Below are 22321 nucleotides of genomic sequence, written 5' to 3' on the forward strand. Positions count from 1 at the left end.
TCAAAAATCGCTGCATCTCGCTCATTTTCTCTACCCTTGCTTTACTTGCCTACAGTGTCCCCCGTCATGCAATGCGAGGGTTTTTGAGGTATCTCTCACTCTAATTCTTTTAGTTGTCTCGTATCCGCCTAGAGCAGTTCGGTCGAGCCATGCTTTCAGGCCCCTTCCCACTGAACTTCTTCCTACCTCGTTAATCATTACAGGGGTTGTGAGTACCCAAGCTTTCGACCACGCTGGTTCTCGCTGGTCGTTATCCCCGAAAAGACCAGCGAAAACCGGCGTGGTCGGGAGCTTGGGTAATTATGGCTCTGTGGACTGCTATTGTTTTTTTGGGCTTATTTTGGTGTTTCGGTTGCAGATGCGTCGGATTATGTTAAGTTTTTTTCTGGTCTTGTTTTTAAGTTCTTCAATTTGTTTTTTGAACTTAAAATTTTCGTCTATCCATGCTCCGAGGTATTCATACATTGTTACTTTTTCGATATTGGTGTTATTTATTTTTAGCGTTATTGAGTGCTCATTTTTTCCAAAAACGGTTCATCGGTAGTTTTAGTTTATTGACTTTTTCTATCAATATATTTTATTTTTTTTTATTCAGGAGTAACGGTTTATCTATCAATATATTTAGAGTTTTTATAAATTTTGTTTGTAGTTCTTGGGCAGTTTTGGCATTTTGTATTATGATGAACTCATCTACTTATTGTACCAAAGCGCCACAGATTACGCTTAAACGAATAAAAAATCAAATATCCATAGAAAAAAAAAAAACAAAAGGTCAATAGCTTCATTGGTTTGCTCAATAGATTACAACTCATCATTATATTGCTGTACTTTTCTTGCAATGTGTTTCGACAAGTTTCATCTAATCATGAGCTATCCCAAGCGCCACAATAAAAAAAATTAATAAAATTAAACTTAAACGACTACGACTTAAACGACGATTAAGCTTAAACGACTGGAAAATTGAATATCCATAGAAAAAAAAAATGAAAGCTCCACAGCTTCATTGGTTTGATCAATAGATGGCGTATTACAACTCATCATTATATTGCTATCCATTTCTTGCAATGTGTTTCGACAAGTTCCATCTTATCATGACTTATATAGCCTTCTAACTTTCTGAGCAAAATTCTATATGAATGGTCGTGTGGTAAGATACGTGGGTATCAACCCCAAGCGCTACAGATTAAGCTTAAACGACTGGAAAATTGAATATCTATAGAAAAAAATGAAAGCTCCACACAGCTTCATTGGTTTGATCAATAGATGGCGTATTACAACTCATCATTATATTGCTATCCCTTTCTTGCAATGTGTTTCGACAAGTTTCATCTTATCATGACCTATTATATAGCCTTCTAACTTTCTGAGCAAAAATCCATATGAATGGTCGTGTGGTCAGATACGTGGGTATCAACACCAACGACCATTACTCAAATCTCACTTGCTTCAGTGCTGGTGGTTTCCGTTGGAGTTTAGTATTTAAACAATCGTATCATCGTTCTAGTTCTAGCGATGCATAACTTCAATGCGAAACTATACAACAGTACAGAGGAAATGAGAAAGCTCTCCTCCAAGCGATGAAACTCAACTGGTTGGGGTATCCAACCAACAGAGAGCGCCACCAGCTTTTTCGCTATTTTTAGAATGCATGAGTCGTTTGCCGTCTGCTAAACGAAGTCTTTCTATATTCCGTTTAGGTAGAGAACTTGAGTAGTTTAGAAGCCGTTTAGTGGTCGTTTAGTGGATTTATGGCACTTGGGACACCAACGACCATTACTCAAATCTCACTTGCTTCAGTGCTGGTGGTTTCCGTTGGAGTTTAGTATTTAAACAATCGTATCGCCGTTCTAGTTCTAGCGATGCATAACTTCAATGTGAAACCATACAACAGTTCAGAGGAAATGAGAAAGCTCTCCTCCAAGCGATGAAACTCAACTAACTGGTTGGGGTATCTCACCAACAGAGAGCGCCACCAGCTTTTTCGCTATTTTTAGAATGCATGAGTCGTTTGCCGTCTGCTAAACGAAGTCTTTCTATATTCCGTTTAGGTAGAGAACTTGAGTAGTTTAGAAGCCGTTTAGTGGTCGTTTAGTGAATTTGTGGCACTTGGGATATAGCCTTCTAACTTGCCGAGCAAAAATCTATATGAATGGTCGTGTGGGTCAGATACGTGGGTATCAACACCATCGGCCATTACTAAAATCCCACTTGCCTCAGTGGTAGTAGATTACATTGGAGCTTAGTATGTAAATAATCGTATCGCCGTTCTAGTTCTAGCGATGCATAATTTCAATGCGAAACCATACAACAGTACAGAGGGAATGAGAAAGCTCTCCTCCAAGCGAGGAAGCTCCACTGGACATCCCACCAACAGATGGTGCCACCAGCTTTTTGCTATTTTTAGAATGCATGAGTCGTTTGCCGTCTGCTAAACGAAGTCGTTTTATATTCCGTCTAGTTTGAGAGCTTAAATCGTTTATAACCCGTTTAGTGGTCATAGTGAATTTGTGGCACTTGGGATGCATTTGATAGATCCACATATATGTCTCCGGTCAGGGTTTTATTTCGTTTGTTGTTGTTTATTTCATTTACTAAGTAGGTGATGCATTGGTTTATCGAATGGTTTGCTCCAAATCCAAGAGAAGTTATTGGTATTACCTTTTTCATAGCACATGTTTATGTTTATGTTTATATTTATTTGTCTATCGATGGACAGTAATGCCCTCTCGAACCATTCTAGCAATGTTTTACAATGAGTGTTTTACAATGTATTACAATAACATAGAACATAAAAATGTGCACTATGGAACCAAATTTAACACATAAACACGATCATTAAACTCAGTTGGCGAAATCCTCGGCTCAAAAGCGTCGCTGACGGCGTTGAAAGCACGGCACATGAGTAGGAACGGGTCAGAGGAGCCAAATTGCGTTCTACGGTCGTCGAGGGCCAACATTGCCCGAGTCCGGAGCGGCCTGGCAGGAACGTACAGGTTGATGGCAGCCAGTAGTGACGGAGAGTCAATACGGCCGTCGAGAAGTCCCGTGATGAACGACAACCTGGCTTTTCGTATTCGCTCACTTAGGGTAGGTAACCCGAGTAGTAAACACCTAGTCCGGTAATCGAGCCTTTGGTTCCATGAGCGAAGTGCAAATCGTGTAATTTTGCGCTGGATTGATTCCAATCGAGCTAACGGACGCGCTTCAGTTGGCCACCATACGATATTTGCATATTCCATCAACGACCGGATAAGTGAGCAATAGAGCGCCTTGGTGCAAGGTATATCATTAAGCTCGCGAGTCATATTGATAACTAGTCCTAGCATTCTATTGCTGCTGGCTACTACGTGATCCAGCTGATCCTTAAAAGATAGTTTTGTATCGAGCAAAACGCCTAGATCTTTAACACATCGTTTTCGCGCCAAGGACTGTCCATCAAGCGCATATTCATATAATGATGGGCGGCGAAAACGACTGAAAGTGATGGCTTCGCATTTATCTGTGCATAGGGTTAAAGCATTACGGTTGCACCAACACTGGAACTCATGCAAGGAAGTTTGCAGTCGGGCGTGGTCTTCTGGTTCACGAATAACACGAAAAATTTTCGCGTCATCTGCGATGATTATCAGCCGGAAGGATCAACGCGTAGTTGATGAAAAGAGGGAACAGCAAAGGACCCAGGTTGCTGCCCTGCGGGACTCCAGAAGATGCATGCACTGGACTTGACATGTACGGGCCTAACTTTACAGAATATTGACGATCTGTAAGGTACGATCTAAGCCACATTATCATAGGGTTTGGGAGACCAAATAAGTCGAGTTTCGCTAGCAAGATGGAGTGCGATACACTGTCGAATGCTGCCTTGATATCCGTATAAATAGCATCTAGATGTAAACCGGTATCGATAGATTTATGGCATTTGCTAACAAATTCTAGAAGATTAGTCGTTGTAGATCGCCTGGGTACAAAACCATGTTGATTCACACTAATATAGTTGCAGGTCGAGGCCAACAATGGCTCGTAGATTAGCATTTCGAACACCTATGCACACTCTCTGAGTCATTCATGTAGTATTTTTTTTAACACCGCCATATTTATTATTTTTGTTCGTGTAGGGAGTAGTGAGATCGGTCTATAGTTTTTTTGTATCGTTAATGTCTTTTCCCGGTTTGGGTATCGTTATCACTTTGTTTTTCTTATAATTTTTTAAATTTATTTTGCCCTTCTTCCACATTTCGTTTGCTTGCGCTATCATTACACTTCGGGATTCTGCATTAATGTTTTTTTTTTTAAATTTCATATGAAATGTTGTCAGAACCGGGGTCTGAATTTTCTTTTCTTTTTGAACAATTGTTGCGATATCTTCATTTAGTATGTCCTCTGGCGTTGGTATGTTTTTGTATAAATTTGTATCCCCTTTTGTGTTATTTTTTAAATTGTCGTTCAGGAATTTATTTGAATTCTCCATGTGACTTTCAATTATATTTTCTTTTCTGCTGCTCTCTTGTTTACTTTCTATTCTATTAGTCATTTTCCATAGTTCGTCAAGGCTGGTGAGTGAGTCCATGGAATCTAGTTTTTCTTCAAAATTTGTAATTTTGTCCTAGCGTTTTTGGAGTCGGAATTGTGCTAGTGTGTTTTTTTAATTCAATCTCGTTATTCGTTGTTTTATTTTGATTAAATAACTTTCTTTTATCATTTTTTTGGTGCCATACCTTTTCGGTGGATCTGTTCCACCAGATCTTTGACTTTTTGAAGGTCATTTTTGTATTTTTTTTAATAATCTGCGATATTTTTTGCATATTTAGTGGCTTGTATTGTTATCTTTTATTTTTATAGCTGTTATTTTTTGAAATGCCTTTTTTTGTAAATACGTTTTATTTTTACGGGGGTTATATTTTCTTGGATTGTCGTGAGTATCGTTTTGTGGTGAGTTGCCCCCATGTGGTGTTCCAGTACTTTTCTTTTACATTTGTCTATTAATTTTTCTATAATTATGGTAAGATCTACTGCTGTGGCTCTTTTATTGGGGTCTGTTGGTATGAATTTTATTTAATTTTCATGGAGCAGAACAAAATTGGATCCTTCGATTTCATCGATCAACATTTTACCTGTTCGGTCGTTGTAGTTTGTGGTAGAGGATGCGTAAATTAATATAATGTTTATTTGGTTTTGGATTATTGTCAGTTCTGTGATGTGTATTTCATTGTCGTATTGCCTTTGTTTAGTTTTATATTTGTGTTGTGTTGTGTTGTGCTCGAAATCATTTATTTTTCCTATTTTCACATTTATTCCTCATTATCTACGAGACATATGGACGATTTAAGTGAGATTGGAACTGTTACTCACACGATTTTAATTTTCGTTATTCGCCCTTGGCGTTATGCCAAATTCAATGAAATTCGATTATATTCGATAATAGGTTCATAGAAAACCAAACTGTTTCACGGTGCATATTCACGGCATGTAAGGGTGCGTGAAAAATTTGGCATACACACACAGGGCACACAGTGGTGGAAGGGGCCACCAAAAAAGCAGTTATATACGATCTGTGCAATGATTCGGCTATTTTGGTTTACGATTGTGTCGTTTATACAAACCGGAACATCATGCTTTAATTTAAATAAAAACCTATCACAAAAATTTCAAATTATCTTCCTCTTACTCTGTGCCACGCGTTGAAAAAGAATGATTTGAGAAATTGAAAGAAATTGGGAACAAGAAGAATAACAGTTGAATGTTATTTTTTTTACCTATATGAGTTGCATCTACACACACGCTTGTGACTGATCCGGAGTGATCCGGACTGATCCGGAGTGATCCGGAGTGATCCGGAGTGATCCGGAGTGATCTGGAGCGATCCGGAGTGATCTGGAGTGATCCGGAGTAATCCGGAGTGATCCGGAGTGATCCGGAGTAATCCGGAGTGATCCGGAGTAATCCGGAGTGATCCGGAGTAATCCAGAGTGATCCGGAGTAATCCGGAGTGATCCGGAGTGATCCGGACTGATCCGGAGTCGAATCCAGTTATGATCCGGAGTCGGAGTCATATTTTGCGCACCGGAGTCGGAGTTGATCCATGACTCCGCTCCGGATTACCCATCACTACTCCCCAACACACATGAAATGTAGGACCCCGTGGGGTCAATGAGAAGGAGATGGAGGAGTGGTGAAGTGTATTTATGTTTTTGACCATTTAATTTTGTCCATCTACACAATCGCACACCAGCGCGAGCTTTTTGGCGGCTATCGTTAACCCTCAAAAACCCTCACAACTACTTTCAAAAACGCTCGCCCGCGAGGGCAATCGAACCGATTTGGAGCGTTGGCGAGCTCGCGAAACCCGGTTTTTGCCCTGCGGGCGCATTTGCATTTGGTGGCGTATTTGCGGCGCATGGGATTCCTAGGATTCCAAGCAAAGTGGGAGTATAATATACAATCAAATAAAATGACGTACACTCTACATTCAAAAGAATTCATGAAGAAAATAATTAATAAATTGCTTAACTAAATTTAAAAAAAAAAGTATAATAAAATATACATCTGTTGGTTGATAATTTCTATATTTCATAATAATAACATATCAGATGTATTCGTTTATTTTCGTTTATTAATATTCGTTCTGTAAGGAACGCAAAAATTCATCGTAAAAGTAACATACTTGCTCATTGCTGATATTGAAAACGTTGCATTATTTTTCACGCAACACAAACATACCTTAAAAACAGGGGTTTGTTTTAAAGCCTTCATGGCACATATTTTATTACATTAATATTCTTTCTTCGTGTTGTAGCTTGTATAAAATATTAATTGCAGCAAGATTTCATTTATTTTTCTTTTAAAAAAAGTCTTAGCGCCAGCGGACAGATTTTTGTATAGTGGCAATAATTGTCGACACTAGTGGTTCAGCACGAAACACTAGTGGATCAGCATGAAGCAGAATTCGCACAAGTAATGAAGCTTTTGCGCTCTTGAATCAAATACTCTGGATGAATTGAATTCATAAATTATAAGTTTACATACTATACTATAGATAGAAAGTAATTTTGCTGCAATTTGCAAGCAAATTCACAAATTCAATATTACGAATGTGTTCGTACACTGCTAAACGGGTAATTAGATAATATGTTCAGCCGTTGGTTTATCTTCCGATCTTCGTCTGCTAACGGTATACGCTACAATCGAAGCATGATCCAGTTTTCCAGGGAGCAACGAAAATGTAGTACCATCTACCATACGCTTTCGTATCGCTTTGTGCTCGTGTGCGCTGTGTGGAACTTCCTTTCGGGTTCCGTCCGGAGAGCACACTACCTTATAATATAACTCGCGTTGCTCCAGTAGCTTGCGTTTGGCAGCCGTAATACAGGACACAAAGTCGATCAACAGCTGGCATAATTGTTTAGCATTCGTACAAGGCCGTAGTGAACCATTTATACCGTAAACGAGCAGGTCGGCTATCCTTAACAGAGTTAGAACGTGTCTTTGCTGTGCTGTCACCTGAGGTAGCACTATTGCAGTGTGTGGCTTTGCAACGACATTGTTCGATCGCCTTAACACTGCCGCCGGTTCAATGAACGTTTTCGATCTAGTTACATATTTCGAGTTATAGCTTTTGTCCTGCATTCCAGCGATCGGTGGTCCTGTTTTTCTCACCGGAACAGAAATTTTTCGTTCGGCACGCGTACTACCAGCATGATTCGCGTTTCCTTGCTCGGGATCCGATGCACCACTGCTTTGCGCTAAAGTAAGCATAGGTGCACTTTTGTTCTGTCTTTTAGGGGCTAGACCTGCTTTACTTTTCCGTTCGTGATGCTGGTTGGAGGTTGGAGGTTTGCTGGTGTTGACAGCGTTACTGCTACTATTAGAAGTACTGGTAGGTTTACTGCCGACCGCTTCCGCAAATTTTCCGACCACTGGATCAAAATTGTCACTGATGCCATCCGATGTAAGAAACACAATGTCTCCTTCATCGACGTATGACATAGATAGTGTGAGATTGCTCATTTCCGGTTTATCGCCATACACGGGACCTAATGCACCTAAGGCATCTCGCATATCGCGCATAAGACTAACATCATGTGAACCTACGAATAAGCGATTGCATGTTATTCACTGTTAACTACTCCGTTTAAATTTTGTTTCACTTAGCGCTTACCCATAGTTATCTCCCGTACGATATTGTTTTTCGAAAATATATACCCAAGAGAGTCTCCTACATTGCAACAGCAAACAATACTTTGGTCTGATGACTCAATGGGTAATACGATGGCGACGGTCAACGTGCTCAAGGCTCCTCCGACTTGAAGTATGTAGTTGTGTGCCTCCCAAAAGCTGCGAATCAAGCTAACAAAAATGGCTCTGGTCGAAGTTACTGTAAAATGAATGCATCAAATGTTGAAAATCAAAATACAAACTGTTACATTGCAAAACATTACCTTGGTGTATGCCAAAAATCGCAGAACTCAGATATTCTATTGCACCCTGAATTGCTGATCTCGCTGCAATCCGGGCACCTTCCCCTGTGAAATGATATCAGTAAATTTAAATCCATGTCATACATTAATCGTGTAACTCAAGAGCATACAAATATTGGAACGAAAGATGGGTATGGTCACCTACCCCAGTTCACACCATCAGCCATTGCCATTATGCAGGAATCAGCCCGGGATACGATACCAAAACAATCTGCAATCGGATCACCAACGTTTCCGGATGTGTGTAAATGTGTTTCGTACAACGATACAGATATACCGTAGGCATCTTCATTTGGACGGTTCCAGTCAGTGATGTTTGCTATAGGATCGTCACTGATTTTTTTCGTCTCCGGATTCTTCTCCCCGCTCGTCAATTGACTTGAGACAATGGAATGCTTTGCAGGAGTGAACGGAGCAAACGATTTTGAATTTGAATTTGAGTCAAATGCTGGAGAGATTTTCTTTGATTTGTCCTGTTGCGATGTCGAAGCTTGATCTTGCAGAACGTCGATGTAATCAATATCGTCTTCAATTCCTGCCGTAAGATGCGATTTGGCACGTCTCACTCCCGTGAGACCTTCGAATGGTCCTGTATAAGCAGCGTCCTTTTCCGTTTGACTTACAGCATACTGACCAATTCGTACCTCCGGCAAGTCTTCCGGCAATTTACCGCTGTAAATAGGTGCCATCGAAGCTTGCGGGTCCCATTCTCTACACACAAGCAGATAAAACGATAAATAAACGTAATAATGATTCCTTTATTACGTCTTTGACTTACCCTTCTAAATATCTGGTCATAAAGCTCCCGCCTGCCATCGAAGAACATTGCTGCGTTGGGCCCCGCTGGTCTCGTTCGGAAACGAAACTCAGTTGCCGGAAGTAAGTTGTAACCTTCTGGCGGAAAGATGGCATCGTTCTTGCTGTACGTTTTTCGCCACTTTGATTATGGTATGTGAGTTTGTACGTATTCTATTAATGACTTATCATTTTATCATCAAAGATTGCGTTAAAATGAATAGCTAACACCATCGAGTAGCTCTAGAGCTCCATTTCTTTAATTACGACATGACAATTATTTCCTTTGTTTGAATTCATTCACCATATCTTTCGCAACGCCACACGCACATATAGTGAACAGTGCACAACGCACAGCACTTTAGAAAGCGGAACAATTGTTGGATCCTAATAGTAGTTATGCTATAATTGTTATTTCGACTTTCCTCGTGCGTGAACGCCTTGGACTAGCTTTTCCACTTTACCGAGCTGAAAAAAGTGTTGACAATCGGAGCTGTCGAAATGAACAAGCAAAAATAAAAGACACACACAGATAAAAACACACACAGTCACACTCAGTACAAAAACAAAAAACACACACACACACACACACACACACACACACACACACACACACACACACACAGCTCATTCAATTTGACAGATTTACTGTCAAAATATTCACATTGAGCCAACCCCGTATTCTGCGAAGACTTCGCTAGTGGCGTGTCAACTGTACGATAATTTGTTTTCTCATCTGTTGTTTATCATGTGTAAAAAATTGTTCGGTTAATAAAATTTTCCAATTTTTACCGTCGCCGACACAAGTTGTTCAAGTATTAATAAATTCAAGTATCCCGTGATTGAAGCAATACAATAGTACCGCTTACCATTTCCGGGTTCTTTATCCGATGCGTACGGCAAATTAGTTGATGTGTAAAAACATTACACAAACCAAATGCCAACAATGTCCGAGGGTCGTAATAAGACGAAACAGAACTTTACTAGCTACGTAAACCAGGTATGTTAGTGCGTTCAATCCCACGTATTGTCTGCCAAGCGAGGAAACCGGAGGCGTATGTGTTTTGTTGGCGCTGAATGTGTCGTAATGTTTTTTTTTTTTACAATTTTCAGGTTCCAGACGAAAACTTCGTAAACGATGACTATAAACCAAAGCTACTATCAGGTCAGTGGCAATGGATGAATTAACACATGCAATCAGTTAGGTACAGAGATCTTTAATAAGATGCATCATTACAGGTGAACTAGAGGCTGCTCGGGCGAATAATGTATGCATGTACATTACATCCTACCTAAAGGATGGCAAAGTGTGCGGCGAGAAAATGGGAATCTTGCTGATCACTAACTTCCGGCTATCGTTTGTTTCGCTGGACATGGATGACGATCAGGTAAGCAGGAAACCTACGTTGATACCAAGTTATTTTTCCTCTAACATTTGGTTGTTTCTCCCGAAAGCTTTCTTTCCAGAGTAATCGATTTCTGGGTTCGTCAGACGTGTCACTCTCTAATATCGACAGAATTTACCAATACGTTGATAAAAAGAAAAGAATTATTAGTCCGCAGGTGAAAAACAGCAGTAAAATTGATAAAATACGTATTGTGTGCAAGGTTTGTAGGATGGATGGATGGAGTAAATGATTTTTAGATGAACTTTCTAATTTCGCTTTCTTGTGTCTGCGTAGAATTTTAAAACCTTCACGTTTGGGTTTCAACTGTCGGAAATCGGTAAAGGGAAGTATATCGCTGATGCGCTAGTAAAGTTTGCCTTTCCAGCGCGACATAATCTACTATTTCTGTACAGATTCAAGTAAGTGTTGGAATTCATATGTTTCGTATAATCCACAAAACCAGTGAATATGCTATCGCAATACCTGTTCTAGGGAGAAATATTACAGTAGCCCAATGAGTGAAGCCGTGAAGATGTACAACAAGAAGTCAGATTGGTTCCAAGAGCTGGAACGTTGCAATGCAACCGGAGGTTGGCGTGTATATTCTAAAGACTGCCGTGTTTCCAGTAGTTCCCTGCCGATGCATTTCGTTGTTCCTAAACATTTGAGCGACGTCGACTATGATAACATATCAAAAAGCTTCCGAAATAATCGTTCTGCTATTTGGGTAAGTGGTCATGAAAGAAGTTTGTGTACGTGCCAATATTATGATTATTCGTTCCTATATTTTTCCTTGGATTTTTTTGTAGGTTTGGGGTCTTAAGGATGCTTCGCTGGTTCGATTAGCTGAGCTGAATCCAGACATTACCAACACAACAGTGGAAAACATTTTGCTGGAACACGTGCGCCGTTGCGATCCGCAAAAACGACAGCCTAGGCTTTTGGAGTTATACAAAATTTTACCCAGTATTCAAGATGTCAATTTGAGTTACATGAAACTGCGAGATCTGTGCACTCCCGATAACGATCAACAATTTATGGTCAGTTTAAGTTATTCTTCACTGATAACACCACATGTTTTGAGTGCACAAAGCGTCCCCATCAGTGCATTAATATTAACGCTTTATTGCAGGTGCAGGATGGAAGATTCTATTCCCTTCTGGAAAAAAGCTACTGGCTACTCTACGTCTCGCTGTGTTTGAAGCATTCGGATATTGCTGCGAAGTTGCTACGCGAAGGTCAAACTGTGGTGCTCCAAGAAATCAATGGTCGTGATATGAGCTGTGTGATATCGAGCTTGGTGCAATTGTTATTGGATAGCAGTTTTCGTACGATGCGAGGCTTTCAAAACCTTATTCAAAAAGAGTGGATAATCCTAGGACATCCATTCAGCGACCGGTTGGGACACGTGTCTACTGTAAAAAGTACCGAACGCAGTCCGCTGTTTCTTCTATTCCTTGACTGCACATGGCAGCTTTTGCAACAGTTTCCCGATGCATTTGAGTTTTCGGATGTGTTTTTAACGACGTTGTGGGATTCATTGTTTATTCCAATTTTTGACACGTTTCAATTCAATTCCGAAACCGAACGATACCAAGCACTGCATGCCGAGCATGTTGTGCTGCGACCGGTATGGGATTGGGAAAAGCAATTTGAAAGTAAAGATCTTGCACTTTTTATAAATCCACTGTACCAAACAAAAAAAGCGCATGCGGCGCTAACAGTACCGAGCGCTAGTAGTAGTTCTTCAAGTCCGCAAAATCCTATCCAGAATTCTTTGTTTAATGCGCGACGTGCGGAAGATTCGAACGGGCAAACTATAGTAAACGTAGTTGGCAAATTACAACTGTCACAGGCAAGTAGTACTGCTTTTTTCCTTAGCACAATAATTGAGATATTTTTTCCCCCTTAATCTTGTTTTCAATCAGAATAACGAACAGTTCCTGGAACCGCAATGCTGCCTGCGAGACATTGAATTGTGGCAGCAGTGTTATTTTCGCTGGATGCCGCATCTCGAGATCAAATACGGTGGTATGGCGCAGTGCGATCTATTTAACAGAATACTGTTGAACAATATATGTAAACTTCGTCAAAATCTTGACCAATCGGTACTTTCCGAGATAGCGAACGACCATATGGATGTACTGGAGCAAATACTATCAGCAATGGTAATACAAACCCGTGATCCCGATGCCGCAACTGATGCTTCGCTGGCTATCAGTTCATTTTTTCCATTTTCTAGTATAGTACCAACAGCGCAGGCAGTATGCTCAGATTTGTTGATTGCGAGCAACGATATAAATTTCTCGCATGATTCGATGTATGAAACTTCTTCGTTAAACGATTGAGCATAACCATCGTTTTAAGAAAGCAAGTATCAAGCAGAACGTGATTGAAGAGTATTTAAAAAAAGGTAAAAACGATCAGGCAATAATTGTTAGAAATAGGATCCGTGATTAATCAAATATTTTTATTATGTTTACTTCGAAACTAATATTAATGAATAAATATGAATAACTATTTTATTGCTAGTACATTTGTGTTAGTTTTTTTGTGTATAATAAGTTCAAAAAAAGTATAATAATGTTGCTTTTGTAGCTAAGGTGCATACTAAAAACGGTAGAAACAAAACTTGTCGATTGATGTTACAGATATCGCCATCTTCAAATCTTGCCGATAGCAGAACATTATAGAACAGAGCAGAAACAGTTTACTTAATATTTTCATTCATTTACATTAATCCATGATGAAATTGTTGTCAAGATTTCGCGAAATCATAACCACTATTTATGATATTGAATCTAATCCCCTGTTGCTATCTACTACTATGCATTGCTTAAATGACATCTTGCACTTGAAATTCGATTCTGTTGCTGTTACTTTAGTTCTCTAGTATTGCCATCTTCGTCGTCTGTTATCGGATGAGATCATGATGTGTTCGTGCCCAGAGAGCCTGCTCGTCTCGTTTGAGCGTTCATTTGTTTCGAGTTCATATCAGAATTCTGTAAAATGGTGACAAAGATTTTGATAATTATACTGTAAATACTATCTCATTCGTGTGTAATGTACTGTTTTTGGAAATACATTAACCAACAAAATAGCAAACAAACAAACGCCACAAAAAGACTTATGTTATGATATGATGTGCATGCATTTTTTTTCTCACTTCCCCATCTTTTCATTGTTGTAAGATACTAAATTTTGTATCAAAATTAAGTTCAAAATTGAGTTCATTCACCACTTATTCAAAAGATTTTTCTCGTAGTTTCACATGTATCGGCATCAGCAGCCCAAATAAAGGGAGGGGGTTTATTTATAAAACATTTATACATATAAATCACCCGAAATCGTAAGGAGTTGTATGAGCTAGTTGCGGCTACAGACAGGATCGCTTTGTTACAAAGCTAAGTCGAAATGAACTACAGTATGAGCTAACTGGTTGGGATACGATTGCGGGTTAACTAGTGCATGTATTCGCACGCGATGGTTGGAATGCCGGCGCTTCCGTGGCACCTAACAAAATTCTTCAAGTTTCAAGCCTCATATGGGGCGTTTCTCCATAACAAGGACTTTGACCGGATTGTATTCCGGCCGAGTGGTTCTAATACAGGGTTTTCCAGGGGTTCTCTCATAGTAGTTGTGGGACACCACTTCGTTGACTCTTTCTTATAGGAAGTGAACTTCATACGATGGAAATTGGACTCTATGACAACCTTTTTGAGCAGGTTCAATCCCATTACATTGAGTTCAATTCACGTAAGAAGGAGTCAATAAAGTGTCCCACAGCTAAGAGAACTCCTGGAAAACCCTGTAAGCCTAGCATGATAGCGTAGGTTGTAACGCCAATAAAAAGAAGAAGAATATTGTTCAACTACCTTTGGTTCAAAATCGGAAATTCAACTTTATAATTCATAGCTCCATTGACAACAATGCCGGTGCGTCTTACTGGCAAAACAACTTCGTTGGAAGGATGACAACCCAACTATTGAGATGTGCCACTAATTAACAACCAACAAAAAGACCCACTCAATTACATGCCAACTATTGAATTTGCGCTTTTTATATTTCGATTCACATTATTACGGCTTCGGCCGTATATTATATTTGCGCTTGTTAGTTTCCTGAAACATAAATCTGAAATTATTGTTGTTTCGAATAAAACAGATTAAACCGTTGTATTCCGACGGTACTGTAGTTTGAATTATTTGTTGAAATCATATTTGTTTGCTACGCCTACCATCCACCCACAATGCCGGACTAGCAGAGTTTTCGATTCGATTTCGGTTGGCTCTGACAGTTTGCTTGGAGTCGACCTGCTCAATACTATAGGAAACTTATCAAAAATCATATGAATTAAACGCACACAACTAAAGATACATTAAAACTTATTAAAAAAATACACTAAAACGCAACAATGCTAGAATGGTGTAAATATAAACATCAATATATTTTCATAATTTTTATATAATCTTATAACGAAAAAGATACATTTAATAAAATAAAACAGAACATTGAAGTAACTATCATCAAAATAGCTAAAAACGTCAACAAAGGTCGTTAAACCAAACATTGTAGCTCAGCGACACGTAGAAGTAGTAGTAGTAGTAAGCGGGAAGAATAGAGTTCGTCAAATTGGGACAAATAAAGGGCGACGGTCAGTTGAGATCCATCGTACTGTCAATTGAGCTCTAAACATCACATTCGTACAACAGTCGTTAGTAAAACGGCTACAACAACCTGTTGGTAAAGTTCTTGCCCTAGTAGAATAGAAAAGAGACGGAAATGCCCGCAACAATAAACAATAAGAAGATGCGAAGAGGGAACAAAAGAAAACTATTCAAACGTATTCAAGCTAGAACGCCACAACATAAAATACTATACCTACAATATTACCGCCTACAAGTAATGTATTTTTAATACTACACCTAAGATGTTGATAAGGTGGGCTGCAAATATTACGTACAATGGTGGATGATCCAACGGAAATTATATAGTGAAAGCTTTAAGATTTACAATCTCTTACAGCACATAATTTTATAATTAACAAAATATCCATAATAGTTCATAGACATAAAAGTCCATGAAAGCCGATAAAATGCTTATATTACTTTAATTGATATATGTTTATATCTTTCATCAATTATTTGATCCTGATGTTGCACAATTCTGATTAACCAAAGGGTTCAATTATAGTAACGAACATAACAACTGATGAAGTAATATTTATATAACTATAGGAGGTTTGATTTTTTTGCCCTTTACCTGATTGGACCAATCACCAGTTGGTACGGTTGCTTTATAAAATCTGGTGCTAGTTTTATTGAATATTGGTAACAATTCGTTTGCTTCATCTGAAAATGCCTGTTTGAGTAAATGTAAAAAAACGAATGGACAAATTAAAATGCATTATTGACGAGCACTGTATAACTATGTACCTTGAGATAAATTATTGCATCGGAACCGTAACCTTCACAGGAGAACAGGACCAGATCACCATGAAAGTATCTAGCATACAGTCTGGAAATGGGCAACCCGTATCCATATCCTATAAGTATTATAAAAAGAAAACATCGTCATCAACACTATCAACACTACGCCGTAACGCATTCATAGCATACCAGCCAATGGAACTAACGGCAAATCTGTTTTAGATTTCGGCGGTTGAGGTGCAGTACTGTACATGTACTTGAAAAGTTGATCCACTTGCGATCGTGGAATACCGCCCCCTTGATCGGACATCTTAACACATATATCCTCTTTACCCTTTACGATAGTAACCTTGATCGGAGGCACATCATTTTCTGTTCCGTGATGCTCCATTACAGCACGCATTGAGTTCTTGAATAGCTCAAACAGCATGTGATACAGATGCGATGGTACATACACAATTTTTATGGGGTTTCCCTTATCAATCTCTGCGCAGACACAACAAACAAGAGTTTTATGTACACATTAATTACATTTATCTCGAAAAGTTTAGGTTAGTAAGCATATTTGTCTATTTTTATTTTGATAGAATTGATTTTCCGTGCTGATCCTTCTTATACTTCTTTTAAATGTTCAGTAAATTGTAATTAGATCTAAATATTAAGTCATTATTTTGTGAAATCCTTGAGGAAGATAAATTTATCAATAAACTAACGACATTACCGACATCCATTACTTACCATTATGCTCTATTACTTCGAGTTCTGGACTTGCAAGATAATATTGATCACATAGAAAACGTGCATTTTCGTAAGCATCCCGTACGACCATGTGCGGATCACATAGAGGATCTATGCTACCGATATGGCGTCCTGTCTGCGGTATATCACCAAACAGTATAGCTAAAACAATGCGAACAGTGAAGTGTTAAAATCAACAACATAGTACATCACGCACCCTTCTAACCAGCCTCCAACCGTTACTTACTGTGCTGATTGATGAGCATTCTTATACTGATACGGGACATGTACAAACGATCCAGAAAGTACTGAATCGAGAGCTCAGTGGATGGCTCAATCGCTCCATCTCGGCTTTCCTTCAATTCCAGTATCCCTTGAGCCATTGTTTGCACAACATCGGAGTGGCGGTCACGAATCTGGGTGAGCGATTTGCAGAATCTGTAAATTGAGATACGCGCCGGATTGCAAGAGGAAACCAATCAAAAGATGCGTACTTTAGTTTTAGCGAGCGCTTCTCTTCCCAGTACTTCTCTAGATTGTTTTCGGTAGGATCCGTTTTTTCGAATGCCAGCACTTCCTCGAAGCTTTTCACATACCAGGCGCTGACCAGACCGACTGAAGGCATTCGTAATAAACTTTCTGGCAGCAAGGTGATCTCTTTCATTATATTCGCCAACCGTACGGGCAGCTCTTTGCGAAGGAAAACAAACGACTTTCGAGGACATGCATTAAGCCCTAAACGGAAGCGGAATGGAAGAAAAAATAAAAATATACGAATTATACGGAATTCAGTATTTTAATTTGTTATTAAACGTACGTTTGCATCTCTATAGACACATTCTAGTTTCCATAAAATCATCGATTAGAGACTTTCAGTTTTCAAGACACAACAACAGAGACACACACAAACGTCTCCTAAAACCCAGGAATAATGGAAGCAAAATCAAGCAAGAAAATCTAATATTTTGTTGAGACGTGCGTCAATCGCATCCATCAAAGTCAGTGTTGTTGCCGTGTGTTGGCCAAGTATTTTGACCCACTCATGGGAGAGAGGAAGGGCAGACACAGTGACATCCGCCGGGGTCAGTATTTAAGATGGCTTAGCAACAAAGAGTTGAAGAGTCGACGAATTCTCTGTATGCTCACACATGTAGTTGTACTATGTAGTCGTACATAACGTATATTCCAGCTATTTTACATGAATGTTTTATATAGTTGTTAATCGCAAATCCAGCATCCAACAAAAAAAACATTAGATTTTTCTATTAATACGTTGCGTTATTACGATATTATACGACACGGTCTGAAGCATAGCCATATGTTTATATTTGCTTAATTGTTACACTCATTCAAATTTCGCACTGAAATGCACCAAAATTCCGGTTTTTTATGAATCGTACGTTTATGAGCGTAAAAATCAATGGTAAAAAGTATCAAAGAGAAAAATATTGTTGATGTAATACTTACCGAAGTCGATAAATTGCTTAATGCTCAGGGGTGATGGATTAAATTGGGAGTAAAAATCCAACATCTTATTGATGTTGGACAGCCGCACGGGAAACAGCTTCATTTTCACGGGACAGTATTTCCTAGATGTCGTAGTCTCACAAGGTCACTGATAGAACACAGTCACCAGACGAACTCATCTAGTCTCTAGATCTAGTCAAGAGTTGTTGCGGTACAAGTGGAGAAGGTTCCGCGTTGGGAGTTTTTCACTTCTTTTCGAAAACGAGTGCCACTTTGGGTAACACACACCGCTTTATGCGAGGTGTTAACTTGTCACTGTGCGTACTGATAATTGCTGATGCACTGCTCGATATGTATTTATTTTTCTTTCGATATTGTGGTAACTGATTCAATGTTTACTGATTTCGTTCAATATATGTTGATATTGAATGTTGTGTCTATCGCCTAAACCAGATGCAGATCATTGGGAAGTTTCTGACACTAGAGATCAAATAATGTGGTGGCAGTTTTTGAAGTTGTTCAAATCATTTAAAAGAAAACTCAGTAAAAAAAGTGCACAGTGCAGATATGTAAGCAAATGTTCTTTAAACAGATGAAATAGACAAAAAAGAGCCTAACTACTGCAGTAGTGGATATTTAATACGAAATAAATGGTAGATTTCTCATGGATTTGAGATGTGTAAAAAATGTGTATGATTGATTCTGGCAGCACTGGTCATGTTTACGTAACTTCATTTGACAGACACGAGCTGAGCGGAATTAAAACAATTGGATAAAAATGAACCACGTACAGAAAGTGAGAGTTTTGTACAAAACTATTCTTCGTATGCACCGTGGTTAGTAATGCAATTTCGTGTACAATTTGTTGTATTAATCCTGCTAACATGAATTGTACGTTTAATGATTTCGTTTCATCAGGACTGCCGGTGGCGTTGCAGGAGCTCGGTAATAACTACGTGAAAGAAGAGTTTAAACGCCACAAAATTTGTTCTCCTATGGAAAGCCAGAAATTTATGAGCGAATGGGCAGTAAGTTACTATTTACCCATAGTTTTATTTCCATGAAAGTTTTACATATTTAAAACGTCGTATTTTCCTTATTCTTACAGGGATATGCGATAAATCTTGCTGAGCAACTGGGTTTGCGAGGGAAACCCGGACCGATTGGAATGATTGGAGAAGATTTGACTGAAACTCAATTAAACCATTTTCGAGATGAACAGATAGCTCAGCTGTATGAGCTACTGCAGGAAGCCAAACGATAATAGATGATAAAGGACCGTAAGTTTTGCTTCGACCTATGATATCCAACCTATTGCTGTTTGTTCTCATATATCTTGTATACATACTGTATTCCGTTTTCTTCTTGCACACCACTTGGAGTGTCTGGATCATTATCAATCACCATAAAAGAATTGGGTATTTCTGGGAAGAATGCATCACAATCGAATTGCTTTTTGATTTCCGTCAAATAGATTCGATGGCAACGATCGGATTCCATGGCTTCCTTATATACGCTGTTACCTCCGACAACCCAAATGTTCTCTATGTGTTCCCCATGGTCAGTTGAATCCAGCTTGTGCAATGCTTCCTGCAGGCTGCCACAAACCAACACATCCGGCGGAAAAGTATAGGCAGCCGCATTTCGCGTCAACACAATATTTAGACGCTCCGGCAATGGACGTTTGCTTTCTGGGACCCCGAAGTACGTTTTTCTTCCCATGATAACCGCATTTCTTTTGTCAGCATCATTAACTTTCTTCGTAGTATGTGAAAAATATTTTAGTTCCTGCCTGTAAAGATAACCAATACACAAAGTTCAGAGTCGTTGGGGATGGAACAGACCTGTATGCTTCATTCACTTTAGTTTCCATGGTAAATCTCCGTTAATGCCAATACCACGATTTTCACAAATAGCAACAATGCAGCTAAACTTTTTCGACATAGCTTAGTTCAATGAATTTCAGATTCAGTGAGTGGGTTTAAAGTAGGGTCTCGTGCTTGGTTATTAATCAACAGGTAAATCTCAAGCCGACATCAACGCCAGGATGGACAAGCAACTAAAAAACCTCGACAGTTGAAATCAACCATGTACAGGCAGTCCCCGAGATACACTATTAACCGTATTGTCTACGACCAAAAAAATACATGTCCCGCAAAACAAATTCGAGCAGTCTGCGAGGTCGCACTACAAAACACCACAGATTTAGTTTTTGATAGATAAAATAGGATGCGGAGTCCGACGAATCGCACGTCTGATTTGATCTGTGAAATCCCGTATAAAATTTTTAAATGCCTTCTAAAAACAGGCCTATCATATACAGCAATTATCCGCAGTACGCGATTTCTCTAAGTTTGACAGCTCCATGTGTTTTTTGCAAATATTTTGATTCTTTGAAATATTTTATGTTCTTTTTGAATTTCCTTACTGTTCTTAATGCATTTTGCATTAAATTTGTGCAAAAGATGCTTGTTTTATGACAAAAAACTTTAATGCAAAACTCTATGGCGATATATTTCAACCCTCGAACCGGTAGTGTAAACTATTTTTCCATAGGAATCCGCTATACGCGAAAACTCGAGATACGCTGTTGCGCTCAGTCCCGTACGATAGCGTATATCGGATAATGATTGTACGTCGAACGACTCTCGAATCCGTCGGAAGCTCCAGAATCGAACGGGAGAAAATTTGGTATCATATTCGCCGTTCGAATCGATTAAAGTTTCGTCGACTTTTTTTCTAGTTCCAGTGTGTTTGACACTTGGTCGAAGCATCCGGTGAACAGATTAAGTGTAAACAAACTGATTGAGCGCTTCATTCAAATCAATATTTTCCATGTTTTGGTTACAACTGGGTCAAACATGAGTGATAAAAGTGTTACTAGACTTGTGTTGAACATAATTACAAATGTAGACAGCGGTCACAATTCGTTTAACGCCAGGACTCCACAGAGCATAACACGGAGCGCAACATAACAACTGACAGCTGCCAAACGCTTCAGAAAACGCTTGGGAAAGCAGGTAAAGCGTTTCATTAACTGTCGGTCATCGTAGTAGGTTGGTAGCTTTTCTATGAGCAATGAGCGGCCTACTAAGGATATTCAAAACATGTTACCATCAAAGAAGCGTTTTCTGAAGCGTTTGGCAGCTGTCAGTTGTTATGTTGCGCTCCATGTTATGCTCTGTGGAGTCCTGGCGTAATGGTTCAATTTGCGTGTTTCCGACAGCTTCAGCTGTCGGGAGAAAATCTCTTCAATCTGCCTACTCGATCGACATACATGATACCAATTTATGCTTCATGAACTCGAAACTGCCGGCAGAAAAGCAACATGTCAAATGATAGCAAAATGAACAAAATGAACGCTCGAGTGAATTTTCTTGAATGCTGAACGCAATATGATAGGCCTGAAAATCCCCAAATAGCCAGCTCGAACTCCATTGCTGATTTGGGGCTGTTTAACGAAAAATCGTTCCGATGTCGTACTTTATGGGTGATTAAGAGATGAAACGGTACTTGGTGGAATCCTACAGCTTTTTAACAAGCACACGGTACACTTTGGAACTTTGCGGCTGAATAGTACTATCTGTAGGGTTGACGATGGAACTTTAAGGCTTTTTAAGAATGTGTACCAAACTTGGTGGAACTTTATAGCTTTTTAATGCATGACATCGTTACAAGGTGGCTCTTGTCAAAGACAGACGCCGTCTCGTAGTTTGTGCTCCAGATAGATTAGTTATTTGAAGTAATAATATTAAGTGAAGTGGTCTTGACTTAACTGTAAAGTATTTAAAAATCTGTAAACGTTATGAACAATTACAGTTCACAAATAAACATGCACGTAAAGAAAACATAAAATTGTGTTGTTTATTTCAATGATGACGTCTTGCTTGAAAATAAAACACAAATAAAAATAATCCTCGGCATCCTGGCATAAGGAAGCTGCTTAGGCGCTATTTAGAAGGACCACCTGGTACTTTGACGCTGTTTATCTACTGCAAAGGGCGAATTCATGCAGCGATCTTTAGCATGC

The 22321-nt window shown here is 39.2% G+C and overlaps 5 protein-coding genes across 8 annotated transcripts; 2 read left to right on the plus strand and 3 right to left on the minus strand.

Moving 5' to 3' along the window:
• Nucleotides 1–6731: 6731 nt before the first annotated feature.
• Nucleotides 6732–9803, minus strand: LOC120960032 (PP2C-like domain-containing protein CG9801). The gene is made up of 5 exons (XM_040383906.2): nucleotides 9253–9803; nucleotides 8620–9185; nucleotides 8436–8519; nucleotides 8156–8371; nucleotides 6732–8084 (listed from the first exon to the last, which is right to left on the minus strand). The coding sequence occupies exons 1-5, from the start codon at nucleotides 9384–9386 to the stop codon at nucleotides 7117–7119; spliced, it is 1968 nt and encodes a 655-aa protein (XP_040239840.2). The 5' UTR covers nucleotides 9387–9803; the 3' UTR covers nucleotides 6732–7116.
• A 122-nt stretch (nucleotides 9804–9925) lies between these two features.
• Nucleotides 9926–13191, plus strand: LOC120960031 (myotubularin-related protein 10-B). The gene is made up of 9 exons (XM_040383905.2): nucleotides 9926–10269; nucleotides 10383–10434; nucleotides 10509–10657; nucleotides 10725–10877; nucleotides 10952–11076; nucleotides 11150–11384; nucleotides 11467–11697; nucleotides 11790–12512; nucleotides 12586–13191. The coding sequence occupies exons 1-9, from the start codon at nucleotides 10207–10209 to the stop codon at nucleotides 13003–13005; spliced, it is 2151 nt and encodes a 716-aa protein (XP_040239839.2). The 5' UTR covers nucleotides 9926–10206; the 3' UTR covers nucleotides 13006–13191.
• Nucleotides 13107–18675, minus strand: LOC120960033 (pyruvate dehydrogenase (acetyl-transferring) kinase, mitochondrial). Of its 3 annotated transcripts, none has more exons than XM_040383910.2 (8): nucleotides 18292–18675; nucleotides 17352–17559; nucleotides 17072–17262; nucleotides 16825–16986; nucleotides 16276–16572; nucleotides 16093–16202; nucleotides 15920–16018; nucleotides 13107–13659 (listed from the first exon to the last, which is right to left on the minus strand). In XM_040383910.2, the coding sequence occupies exons 1-8, from the start codon at nucleotides 18392–18394 to the stop codon at nucleotides 13585–13587; spliced, it is 1245 nt and encodes a 414-aa protein (XP_040239844.1). In that variant the 5' UTR covers nucleotides 18395–18675; the 3' UTR covers nucleotides 13107–13584. The 3 variants fall into 3 exon arrangements, with proteins under 3 accessions (XP_040239844.1, XP_040239845.1, XP_049466507.1); XM_040383911.2 differs by lacking the exon at nucleotides 13107–13659 and adding an exon at nucleotides 15076–15414 and having other exon boundaries at nucleotides 18292–18673; XM_049610550.1 differs by lacking the exon at nucleotides 13107–13659 and having other exon boundaries at nucleotides 15076–16018; nucleotides 18292–18674.
• Nucleotides 18676–18968: 293 nt separating this feature from the next.
• On the plus strand, nucleotides 18969–19785 carry LOC120960035 (succinate dehydrogenase assembly factor 3, mitochondrial). Of its 2 annotated transcripts, none has more exons than XM_040383914.2 (4): nucleotides 18969–19127; nucleotides 19210–19319; nucleotides 19400–19571; nucleotides 19674–19785. In XM_040383914.2, exons 1-3 carry the CDS (start codon nucleotides 19070–19072, stop codon nucleotides 19553–19555), a joined length of 324 nt encoding a protein of 107 aa, XP_040239848.2. In that variant the 5' UTR covers nucleotides 18969–19069; the 3' UTR covers nucleotides 19556–19571; nucleotides 19674–19785. The 2 variants fall into 2 exon arrangements, with proteins under 2 accessions (XP_040239848.2, XP_040239849.2); XM_040383915.2 differs by having other exon boundaries at nucleotides 19704–19785.
• LOC120960034 (dihydrofolate reductase) lies at nucleotides 19302–21259 on the minus strand. The gene is made up of 2 exons (XM_040383912.2): nucleotides 20153–21259; nucleotides 19302–20083 (listed from the first exon to the last, which is right to left on the minus strand). Exons 1-2 carry the CDS (start codon nucleotides 20233–20235, stop codon nucleotides 19603–19605), a joined length of 564 nt encoding a protein of 187 aa, XP_040239846.2. The 5' UTR covers nucleotides 20236–21259; the 3' UTR covers nucleotides 19302–19602.
• Nucleotides 21260–22321: the final 1062 nt, after the last annotated feature.

Source organism: Anopheles coluzzii, chromosome 3, assembly GCF_943734685.1.
Source record: "Anopheles coluzzii chromosome 3, AcolN3, whole genome shotgun sequence".
NCBI classification, from domain to species: domain Eukaryota; kingdom Metazoa; phylum Arthropoda; class Insecta; order Diptera; family Culicidae; genus Anopheles; species Anopheles coluzzii.

What these genes read in the sequence shown, in the direction of transcription:
- LOC120960032 (XM_040383906.2), bottom strand. Translation starts at nt 9,386, where the DNA reads ATGCCATCTTTCCGCCAGAAGGTTACAACTTACTTCCGGCAACTGAGT. An exon ending in GATTTTTGGCATACACCAAG is followed by an intron (nt 8,372 to 8,435) that starts GTAATGTTTTGC and finishes TTCATTTTACAG; the next exon opens with TAACTTCGACCAGAGCCATT. An exon ending in CGTACGGGAGATAACTATGG is followed by an intron (nt 8,085 to 8,155) that starts GTAAGCGCTAAG and finishes GCTTATTCGTAG; the next exon opens with GTTCACATGATGTTAGTCTT.
- LOC120960031 (XM_040383905.2), top strand. Translation starts at nt 10,207, where the DNA reads ATGCCAACAATGTCCGAGGGTCGTAATAAGACGAAACAGAACTTTACT. An exon ending in TAAACCAAAGCTACTATCAG is followed by an intron (nt 10,435 to 10,508) that starts GTCAGTGGCAAT and finishes GCATCATTACAG; the next exon opens with GTGAACTAGAGGCTGCTCGG. An exon ending in AAATACGTATTGTGTGCAAG is followed by an intron (nt 10,878 to 10,951) that starts GTTTGTAGGATG and finishes GTGTCTGCGTAG; the next exon opens with AATTTTAAAACCTTCACGTT.
- LOC120960033 (XM_040383910.2), bottom strand. Translation starts at nt 18,394, where the DNA reads ATGAAGCTGTTTCCCGTGCGGCTGTCCAACATCAATAAGATGTTGGAT. An exon ending in GCCGTTAGTTCCATTGGCTG is followed by an intron (nt 16,203 to 16,275) that starts GTATGCTATGAA and finishes TAATACTTATAG; the next exon opens with GATATGGATACGGGTTGCCC. An exon ending in ATGCAATAATTTATCTCAAG is followed by an intron (nt 16,019 to 16,092) that starts GTACATAGTTAT and finishes TTACTCAAACAG; the next exon opens with GCATTTTCAGATGAAGCAAA.
- LOC120960035 (XM_040383914.2), top strand. Translation starts at nt 19,070, where the DNA reads ATGAACCACGTACAGAAAGTGAGAGTTTTGTACAAAACTATTCTTCGT. An exon ending in TATTCTTCGTATGCACCGTG is followed by an intron (nt 19,128 to 19,209) that starts GTTAGTAATGCA and finishes TCGTTTCATCAG; the next exon opens with GACTGCCGGTGGCGTTGCAG. An exon ending in AATTTATGAGCGAATGGGCA is followed by an intron (nt 19,320 to 19,399) that starts GTAAGTTACTAT and finishes TTATTCTTACAG; the next exon opens with GGATATGCGATAAATCTTGC.
- LOC120960034 (XM_040383912.2), bottom strand. Translation starts at nt 20,235, where the DNA reads ATGTCGAAAAAGTTTAGCTGCATTGTTGCTATTTGTGAAAATCGTGGT. An exon ending in GATTTACCATGGAAACTAAA is followed by an intron (nt 20,084 to 20,152) that starts GTGAATGAAGCA and finishes TTATCTTTACAG; the next exon opens with GCAGGAACTAAAATATTTTT.